Here is an 11,626-nt window from a genome sequence, read left to right on the forward strand (position 1 = left end):
CTCTCCTCCCTATCACTCTCCCTTCCTCTTCCTCTCCCTCTCCCTCGCTTTCCTTCCCTCTCGTATCTGCAACACTATTCCGGATAATTACCATAACTTCAACAAGAATAAGAATGTGATAATGTCAGTAATAATATAAAAAGCAGTGAGTACATGTTCATAGGTCTGTTGCCACTTGATGTGGACTATAATGAAAAGTAGATCTAACCAGATGATGGGATATGTCGTGCGAAGGACATCAAATCTTAATACTGTCTAGAAATTACGAATAACGTATAATCTAACAATGTAAACACTATTAGCGAGAGCTCAGGTACACAATTATCAGTTTACAGTGGCCAGAAACAAGTGCTCACTTTGTCATGGAAGTAAGAACGTATAAAGTTTACCTTAGAAGCATCCATGGCTTCTGTTTCTGCTGTTACCGACGTCAGAGACGTCCTGAAGAGAGGAAAGAGGATGCTTTCATGGTCCCCCGCACATGCTGACGCTCTGAAAGGTACGTGTGCTGTCCTCCAACGAAAACTGTCTGAATCCGTTGAGTAGATTTCACCATACTGCATTTACGCGTTTTCTTTTTTTTTTTTTTTTTGTTAATTTCTTATAAATTATGTTAATTTTTTCGTATTAATATTGATTTTTCTTAAGTGAAAAGAATCTTGAGGGAATAACAGATCGGCATTTTCAAATCATCACTGGCGCAAGAAAGTTCACCTCAGAGAATCGGACGCGTGAAAGATCGCGTATCGTACGTGTTGAGGCCTCGTGGCGCCAAGGTAATTTTTTTTTTTTTTTTTCGCGGGGGCTTCAAATATAGTAACAAACAACACTGCGCTCTCTGCACTTTCCTGTGTGTCATCTTGTTGCAAAGCTCACGTGTGTGACACGTGACAAGACTGTGAATGTGATTTTTTTCCACGGTGGCCCTGATAAGTTAAGAATTGTGGGCCGTACTATAAAAGTTTCGGGAAGGGCTGGCGATCGCCTGAGGATGCTTCGCCAGGCGTTAACGAAAGTAAGCCCGTGTATTCGCTAGATTTATTACTATCGCTAGTTATGAACGGTGCAGGGAATTTGAATTTGTTTACCATGACGCACAAATCACCATAAGTAGATAAATGAAAGCCTATTGATGATAAACTGAGGGAAACCTACCCAGAAGCAAAAATTGCAAGTTCACATGTTGAATAATATTACAAATAAAAAATTGAGTCAGAATATCAAATTAATTAAAGAAAAATAGACCATTTGGAGGGATCTCATCAGAAAAATGACTGAAGAAGTTGACTCTGACTTGACATTAATTTTCTTATCCTAACACCAGGATTATTCAGACAGTATGTTCCTGGGTCTTGTGCCCTTTTATGTATTGTAATATGAGCTTCAGTCTACCTACATCAGGTGTTAGCTATAACTCCAGAGTTTGTATTTGTTCCGTCTTTGTTAAGTTTTGGATGAATGTTTGAAATCTTATTTGATATAACCCATTATTATTATTATATTTACCAAAAAGTTCTATATAGGCTTACAATCGCAAGAACATCCATGTCCAATAGACACATTTCAGTGAGCTGCAAATGAACGTGCAATAAGTAGAATTTTTGTTGGATTGTCAACGGCCAGACTTATGGTAGTAGCCTTGGAATGGTAATTGCTAGGTAATCCTAACCTAGTAAGACCACTATACATCATGGATTCAGGTTTTCCAATGGTAGATGGAATGCTAGTACGGGGGAACTCCACATTCAAGCTACAGAGTGTGGTGTTTATCTTATGGAGAGGATAAGCCGGGACGCTTGCGTGGCACTTGCACCATAGTTCAGAAAGCAACCGTTATCGTACGTGGACGCCGAAATGGAATATTCTTGAATAATTTCTTAATTCTGGTTAAAATCGTACTGAATTCCGTGTGACCATTTGATATAGACGGAACAAGGGTCTGCAACTCTTCGTATTCTCCAAGGGGAGAAATTGGACTCGTCAGATGAAGAAATTCACTTATATAAGTAACCCCATTAAATGCATAAAGTTATTTCATGTGTTTATCATAACCAATTGATATAATACTGAAATAGAGTGAAGTTTACAAAAGGGAAGTCGCACGTAAAATTGGGAGTATTAGTCTTATAACGAGCACTGAACTCGCTCCGGAGAGGGGACAAAATCTATTTCCAGAGGCCTAAGTGGAAACACGTTTGCGGCATATACAACTCACCCCTACTCAAGGGAGTGCCAAAGATGGTAGGGAGTGGTATGTCAACACCTCAAAAAGGGCTCTGTAATAGGTTTAATAAAAAAAATAGTATTTTTCATTCATTTCTCACAAGTTGCTGTGACATGAAAACTGTCAGCAATGGTTAACTGGATACTGCCAATGGTGTCAAGAACTGCGTGTGGGGTGGTACGGGTGACACTGAAAAGAAACTTCATATTTCAGAATTTAACAATCAAAACGGTTCATCATTCTTTTATTATAGCAAACTTACATACATGAATAAAAAACATCCTCTCCACAGTGCTGTGCTTCGGCTATTGCGGAGCAAGGGATTGTTGTTCTAACCAGGGTGAACAAGCCTCTTTTACTAGCTATGCTTAGCAACATGAAGCATGATAGCCTGAAAAGCGAACATTCCCCTCTAATAATGTCTCCTGGACATATAAACATATAATATATATATATATATATATATATATATATATATATATATATATATATATATATATATATATATATGTATATATACATATATATGTATGTATGCATGTATGTATACACAAACATGTGTAAATTACATAACACATTCATAAATAAATAAACATATATGTGTATATATACATTATATATATATATATATATATATATATATATATATATATATATATTGCAATGTTCTTGGCTTTAGAAGAAGGGCATTTTTCAATTATACAACTTCTATTACCATCTTGTACATTACCGGGATTATATTTAAGTGCACATGCTAAGTCCCTTTTTTGTACATCTGGCAACAAGTTCGTTGTGTTGTTTGAGATTTGCGAAGATTTGGCTTCGCCCGGGCCTTCATACTTTGGTGGGCCCTGTGTGAGTTTTTTTGGGTTTCATTTTTTTCTTTGACAATTATTTTCCCGTGGTGGGGGGATTGCCACAGGCTCTTCCGCCGGGTGTAATGGGGCAAATCCATTCCCATCCGGGTTGTTGTGGGGGGTCCTTGCTCGAAACTGGTTGATCACAATTCTGTAATAATTCCCAAACGCGGCGTTCGGCTCGCCACATGCTGCCCCTGTCTTCTGGTCATTGTCTTATGATCTACGACGCGCAAGGGAACCTATCGTTCTGTGAAGATGCTTCGGTACCTCTATTGTTGCTTCGGGAATGCCTGGCTCTCCCCTTGACGTCTAGTAGCATTGGCCGAGGGGGAGAATCCCCTTTTTCTCTCGTGCCTGCGGAGGAGGCCCAGCTGTGGCATTACATTTCTGTTTCAAGTTTTTGGGCTGGTTTTATGTCATGGGTTTTGGGGGGCTACCCTTTCATTCACTATCGTCAAAAACTCTTTTCCCTCTGATGCCTTGGGGCTAGGACCCGTTTATGATTATTCTTCTACCCAAGCAAATCCCTGTGCTATTTAAAACAGTGGTCGAAGGTAGATGTTTCTTTGGTGAGCGTTGCTGTAACCATGGCTGCCCGGAGTCTATTATGCCACGTGTCCCCCCTTTCGGGGAGCGGGGCTAGGGCTCCCATAACCAACTGCCCTCTGCCGTAGCGAGGGGGCGTTATGTTCCCTCTGGTTGTGGCATCCCTTGCTGCAAGCCGGGTCCCTCGTGTGGCTAAGGGGACTGACTGATCCATCCTAAAGTAGGTTCTACTACCGGAGGAGTGATGGCTGAAATGACCCTCCAGTTTCCCTTTTCCTTTAGATTAGGCGGGTGTATTGATTTTTTTCTTCTTGACAAGCTTTTAAACAAAAAACTCGACAAGGTTTGTGCCCAGGGGGGCTTCATCAAAGTCGGGGGGGGGAGCCCATCTTTTGGGCAAGTATTTTTTTTGGCTGATAGCGTATCAACCCCCCTGCTGTGTGGACGACTTGTTTGCAAACCTCTTGTCTTGTTCTGCCGTCTATATTTTTTGGTCTCATGTTTGTGTTCCTAGCTTGGATGCCTTAAAAAAACTGTTTCCACAAAAATAAATTTGTGTTCCGGGGGAGAAGGTTTCCCTCCTGAGGGGGTTTGGGCCCTTCGCCCCTTTTGGTTTTCCCAAAATGATCCTGCAGCTTCATTTTAAACTGTCTCCAATTTTCTCTTAATTTTGCTTTGGGGAAATCAGGGAACAAAGCTGGTCCACAATGGGCGGATGGTATTTCTAGGATCTTAGTACTTTATGTCTACTCCTATGTCCCCAGACTTGCCTTTTTCAATAGTTTGTTTTTGGTTTCGGCCCAACCATACAGGCCTCCTTTTTAAGGAGAGGCCCGGGGTAAATCATTACCCCAAGGGTATTGGAAGACCCTGGACCTTTCTAATCCATTCCCTGGATTCCGACTTGTCCCTTGCACATTTAGCCCTCAGAGCCGGGCTTTAAATTGGGTTTCCCCGAGATCTTTGTCCTGTTCAAACAGCACTCCTCAATCAAGGGGGGCTTTACTTGGAAATGTGCTCCGTGGGATATGAAAGGTCGTCGCATAGGAGATATCTTACACCCCACGGGGGCTGTATGTTGAGGATCAGAATATTGGGGTGTTGAAAAGGGCGGGACTGGGACTCCCCCCTGAAGTGTTCCATTTTCTAGTGGTATGTGCTGTGAAAAGTTCTTGGGAATCTACTTTGGCGTTCTGCCCTATCCAACCCGGATTTTTCGGCTGTTTCCCCTTTGGGATCGGCTCTCCTGATAGCAAGGGACTTGCTAATTCAAACCTTCTCCAGGTCTGGGAATACTACCCAGAAGTGACGTGCTGATTGTGCTTAAGAGCGGGGCTAGCGTGTGCTTGCTCATGCCACTTGTAAACCCAGGAGGTGTTCTGTGGGTCCCATTTTTTTTTGGGGGGGCGGTTTATCCCATTCTCTCGGCCACTTGCCCGACAGCTGAGGAGAGAAATGGGGGGGTACTTCCCTGGCTTTTTTTTGGTTTTTTTGAGAGGGGAACTATATCCTCTTCCAGCTCTGAGGTAGATGGAATTTTCCCAAAGGCTTGTTGATGAGTTGCGGAAATCAAGCTCCCCAGCCATCCTGGGGAAAAAATGATGGGGTAACAGATCTCACAATCCCGGGGCTGTGAAAGAACTGTTTCTGTAGGTTTTCTTATTTTTTCCAAAGAAATAACATCGAGTTATGGGTTCGGCTGCCCCTCTCTAATTAGCAAGTCTCCCTTTTTTTTAGGCGTTTTTTTTGTTTGCCCTCATTTCAGCTGGCAAACTGTTGCTGCTTGTTCCGCAAAAACTCGGCCCAGCTGTTTGCTATGCTTGGGGGGCGTGGGTGTGCACTGGGGCTGGTGGCTAGTCTCGCTGACCTGTTGCTGCTTTCTGTAAGGGGGGTTTTCGGTGGCAAAGATCGCACCATTCCGCCATTTTTTTCTGCCTGATCAAAGGGGCACTTTTTTTGGCATCCCTACTGTTTCCCCTTTAGAGGGCTAAGTTTCGGGATTCTTTCCCTTCGAATGTTTTCTACAGATTTTCCTCTGTGGTTGACTTCCTTAATCTTGTCATTAAATACCAGACGCCCTTTATAACTCCTGGCCATGGCAAGTTTTAATATGTCTGTGAGCTGCTTCATTTTATGCCTGTTTTCTGGTTCAAGCACTTCCCGTTTTCACTCTGTGGGTTTTCCTTCTTCTAAACAGGGTCGGGCATTCTAAAGGCTTCCCAGTTGGCCTTGCCCCTTTTTCCTCTTGGTTTTGGTTGTCTTTTGGGCTGGCCAGCATCATTAGGGTATACATGCATAAGGGTCACTTTGACAGTCTTACGACACCCCCAAACTCTCCACCCGAGCTGCAGGGGCCCGGGGTAGGTCTGGGCCCCTCCTCTGCGGGCGTTGGGCGGGCTATTGAAAAGGTGATCTCGAGGAAAGTCTCAAGCTCTTTGCTATTGATGGCCTGCCGCTCCTTGCCTGCGGGTGCCAAAAGGGGGGTGTGCTTGAAGTCTCCCTATGACACTCGTCTTGGGGCTGCTAGCACAGCCCTGGCTGATGTCTAAACCCCTACACCCCGGCCTGCTGTAACATTGTATACTTGAGGGGGCCCCGCCAATAAATCTCAAGGGCAAGAGATTTAACACCCTCCCCACAGTGCTGTCTTGGGCTATTGGGGAGAAAGGGATTGTTTTCTAACCGGGGGAACAAGCCTCTTTTACTAGCTATGCTTAGCAACATAAAGCTGATACCTAAAACAAACATTCCCCTCTTTTATTCTCCGGGACATAAAAACATATAAATATATAAAATTTATATTTTATTATATATAATATATATATATAATATAATATATATATATATATATTTTATATATATAAATATCAATTAATTTTATATATTATATATATAATATATTATATAATTATAATTTATATATATATATATATATATATTATATATATATATATATATATATATGGTCCTGGAGCATGACATACATTGTTCCTTGATCGCCTATTGCGTGGAGGAGGGCTTCTTTGTATTAAGCCTAATGTTCCATGTAGTTGCTTAGATTTGTTCATGATTTACTTGGTGATAGTTCATCAAGACGTCTTTATATTCGGTTCAGATTCGACACCCCTTGTAAAGTCCTCACTTTTTGAGGATCGTCTTTGTCGGGCTAAGCATGGGTCCCTGGGGGTGGAGGCCTTTTTGGTAGCTCAAATTTTTGTGATTTTTGTTTTTCTCATTTCGGGCTTTGTCTGGCTGCACGTTTTCCCTGTTCGGCTCTGCCTGTGGGCGTACCCGGGGGTTTAGGGTGAGGGGGGATTTCCCGCCCTGGGTGAGGGGGGGCTGCTTTGGGCTCTGTTCAGCTTCCTCCCTTTCGGACTGCAACAGCCCCTGGTCTTCCCGGGCATGGCGTGTGACTCCTTTTCCGCCCCTCCTGGCCCTCCCAAAGCTGTTGCTCTGCTGACTACGCATCAACGAGAGTCTATCTTCCTCAAAAAGGGGAGATTTCTCTCTTGGGGGGGCTATTGCAGCTTTTTCTTCTTTTTTAGGGGTTTCTTTTCTCCCTTTTTATTGGAGATACCGGGTTCGGCTGGGGGGGGCTTCTTCCTCTTAGGAGTGGGGAACTTTTTCTTTTTTCCACCCCCAGACAGGGGGGCCCGGGGGGGCAGGAATAAAGTCAAGATCGCTTTTTAGCAATCTCTTGTAGCCTGAGGGCCGACTTTTCTGGCAGAGCAAGCCAGGCTCCAGGCGTGATGCCCCTTGGCTCAGTTGAGACATTTGGCTTTTGTGTCCGTTTGGCCTTTCTTGTGGGCCTTAAGACACACCTCGGTGTTGTATGCCTTGCTACAGACACCCGTTTGGGTTGGGCTTGCAGCTAGCCAGAGGGGGACCGTATTTTTGGCACTTGGAAACCCGAAATGGGTCGGGACTATGTTCTTAGGCTGTAGGGGCCCCAGTTACCAGTCAGGGTATGATTGAGGCCCTTCAGGGCACCAGGACATGCCTGGGTTTTGGGGTCTTCCCCCTTTTGACATTCGGGAAACTTCCGACCTGTGGGTTATGTGATCCATCCACATCATAGATAAAGAAAACCAGTTCATCTTGACTCTCCTATCGTCGGGGTTGGTGGCGTGGACACCCTTTTTCCCTCTCATTAAATTCCTTGGTTTTTCCCGCGAAAATTTGGGGGCTTGGTTTTGGGGTGTAATCATGTCCTGGTCTCTGGGAAACCCATTTTCGCTGCATTCCATGCCCCTTACCATTGGGAGCACTGTCGAGCCTTCAGGTTTAGAGGGGAACCTTAAACTGTGGGGAAAACCCCAGGGGGCCAGCTCACCCTCAGAGTTCGGGTTTATTTGGGGTTTCGGGTTTTGGAAAAGCAGCTGTTTCGGCTGGTTCAGCTTGTCCCCTTCGGGCAGGGGGGACGTCCTGGGGTTACTCAGAGGCTCTCCCTTTATTTGCTTGCTGGCCCGGAGAGGCCAGCATAGAGTCCTCGCTGGGCAGTCCCCCATGAAAAGCATGTTTTTTGGGTGATTCGTGTCCATCTTAGCAGCAGTCCGAGTCAAACCCGCGCCTTGATTTTCGCTGCCACTAAAAATCTGTATGGCTTCAAGTGCTCCGTATCGGACCTTGCACGGGTCGTCTCATTTGTTCTCTTTTTTTGGGGGGTTTTAAATGTTTGCCCCTAAAATAAACATTATTTCATCCCTCACGTCCCCCCCCCCCCCAAGTCCAAAAAGGGAAGCTGTTGTCAAACTAATGTTTTTAACAGCCACAGGGTGGTGAGGGTATACGGGACAGTGTGAGTGCCAACCGACATTTATGCTTGACCCTACCTCCCGAAAGAGACCCATCCCTTGATCTACCGGGCCAAGGTCAGCCCCCCCTCTTTCTGGAAAAAAAACCCCAAAAGGGGTGTTGCAGCCGCGGGCGTACTCAGCACGGGATGGGGGGGGAATTGCAGACCCCCCGTCTCACAGCGCACAGGGATGCCATGCACGGTAAACACATGGGTAGATGTGAACCCCTAGGGAGAGATCAGAGGGGATGCCCCTCCACCTATAAAGTAGGCATCATTGTCTGGAACCCTTTCTTCCTCCCTCAGCCACCCAAAGGCTGTGTCACCTCAGAGAGGGAGGTCTAGTCCTGCACGTCGAATAAGAGGTCCCAGTGGCAGGACCCCCGATGTAGTTTGTGGCTACTATTATAATCAAAAAACAGCCGTTGATCCACTGCAGGCAGGCAGCCTCCGCAAACTCCTGTGGACAACTCTGTCTGAGTTTTATGCATCCAAGGTACATCGTACTTCTGCCATATATATCTTTGGTCTTCCCTGCCTTCTCGCTTCTCTCGTTGTCCATTCTGTTATCTTCTTTGTCCGTCTGGCATTGTTCATTCGGGTCAAATGGCCTGCCCTTCACCCTTTGAGATCTTTTTCTCTCCTATGTCGTTGACTGGCATGACTCTAGTTTGCATTGTCCTGGTCTCCGCCCCGTAGGCCATTGATGGTAGAATGAGAGGCCACGATCTTTCTTTTTCGTCATATATTTATATATTTTTATAATTATATATATATATATATTATATAAAATATTATAATATATATAATAAATATATATATATATATATTGTGTGTGTGTGTGTGTGTGTGTTGTGTGGTGTGTGTGTGTGTGAAAAGTAAGATATGTATGTTATATATAAAAATGATTATGATTATAATAACAATAACAATAATGATACTAATAATAATGTGTAAAATTCATGTTCATAAGGATGATAATAACAGTAATAGTTATTGTAGTAATAATGACTATAATGATTGAATGTTCTTTCCATGCTTTTTTTAACGCTTTATTTTTTTGTAAATTAAATTTGATTTTAGTCCCCAACCCCTTTTCTATTTTCTTTTAACCATCACATTTTGTAAAGAATTAACTTTAAAAAATAAAAAATTGAAAGAATAAGTTTTTCATTTGTAACCCTCACGAAGAAAGCTGCAGGAGCCAGAAAGGAGAATCTGCCATCCCTGAATAAGGAGCAGAACCAGACTGAAATCTCAAAAAACAATTCGCCGCATTAGTGAAATTGCAAAAAAACTCCTGGGTTTCATGCTCTGACATGATATTTAATGATATGAAACTCTGTGTTTTTATTTATTTATTTTTGCCTAACCATATACAGTATACAATTATGAAATCACTGCGATGTGTGTGTGCATACGTGAGAATGGAAGTTATTTATTATATATTTTATATATTATATATATATAATATAATATATATATATATATAATAATGAATAACATGCATAACATGTTAAAAAGATTGTAATATATACTTAATATATATATGTATATATATGAAAAAACATACATATACATTTTATAAAAATTTGGAAAAATAACCAACACACACACACCACACACAACACACAAACACACACACACACACACAACAACACACACACCCCCACACACCACACACACACACAACACACACACACACACAACCCCAACACACACAAAACACAACCCCAATATAATATATTATGTATATATATATTTATAATAATGTTATTATATTGAATATATATATATATATGTGTAATTTTAAAATATATATTATATATTATTATATATAATATTTATTATATATATATATATGTTTTCTATATTTAAGTGCCATTCCATAAACCTACGACTACTTACAAAAATTGTGTGTGTGTGTGGTCTGTGTATTTTATGTTTTATTATATAATATATTATATTAAATATATAAAAAATTTTTATATATTTTATATATATATATATATATTACATACACACATTATATTATATTATATATATATATAAATATATATATTATTAAATTTTATATTATAAATATATATTTTTACACACATGTATATATATATTATATATTATTTATTATATATAATATTATATTTTTATATATTATATTATTATTATATTTTATATATATATACATATATATATTATATAAAATATATATATAATTTTTTTATAATATTATATATATATATATATATTAATATAAAATATTATTATATATTATAATAGATAATTTTTAAATTTTATAATATTAATAATTTTAATAATATTTATATTAATTAATATTTATTTTATATATTATTTATTTTTAATAAATTTTTAATATATAATGTATTTATATTTTTAAATTTTTTTATTTATTTATTTTTATTTATTAATATTTGGCAAAAAAAAACACATCATGTTTTTTTTTTTTTTTTGGGGTGGGGGGTGGGGTGGGTGGGGTTTTTGGGGTGGGGGTGGGGGGGGGGGGGGGGGGAAATAAATAAAAAAATATAAAATTTTTAAAAAAATTTTTTATATTTTTGTGTGTGTGTGGGTGTGTGGGTGTGTGTGTGTAAAAATATATTATCAATACATATATTACATATATATAAATTTATATATACATATCATATATATACCCAAATATCACATTAAAAAATATTATGTTATCATATATTCTCATAATACAACACACACAAACCACACACACACACACCACACAACCACACCACACACACCACAAAACCAACACCCACACACACACACACCACCATATATATAACATATTTATATATAAATATAATATAATTATATATAATATATATATATTATTATACACAAATATATCCAGTAACATATATGCATATTTAGTTATGATTAACACATCTATAAACAATTTCAGATAGTGGATAAAAGGGAGGAGATAGATAGATATAGATACAGATATTACGTTTACGTATACATAGTATAACCATACATCAAAGCCAAAGCAATCATAACAGTTACGCCTAAGTGCCCTTTACGTAAAACATGATGTGTCCGATCTCTCGAGGCGGCCGGTGTCGATGCCGAGGCGGGCGAGCGTGGTCTTTGCCTCGTGTATCACGTCGTAGGTCGGGGGGGCCGCCCGGGAGCCGGGGTTCCCGGAAAACCAGGGCGATCCTT

General features: G+C 40.5%; 2 protein-coding genes across 2 annotated transcripts in view; one reads left to right on the forward strand and one right to left on the reverse strand.

Annotated features, from left to right (window-relative positions):
• Nucleotides 1-578, reverse strand: part of LOC119596541 (endoribonuclease Dicer homolog 3a-like) — a 21,248-nt gene extending 20,670 nt beyond the window's left edge. The window contains exon 1 of the mRNA XM_037945842.1: nt 390-578. Within this exon, the coding sequence (XP_037801770.1) occupies nt 390-563 (174 nt within the window). The 5' untranslated portion in view covers nt 564-578. The remainder of the gene's footprint in view (nt 1-389) is intronic.
• The window catches only part of LOC119596533 (endoribonuclease Dicer-like), a gene marked incomplete at its 5' end in the record, with an annotated part of 104,627 nt that overhangs the window by 16,537 nt on the left and 76,464 nt on the right, over nt 1-11,626 (forward strand).

This window comes from Penaeus monodon, chromosome 3 (genome assembly GCF_015228065.2).
Source record: "Penaeus monodon isolate SGIC_2016 chromosome 3, NSTDA_Pmon_1, whole genome shotgun sequence".
NCBI lineage: Eukaryota > Metazoa > Arthropoda > Malacostraca > Decapoda > Penaeidae > Penaeus > Penaeus monodon.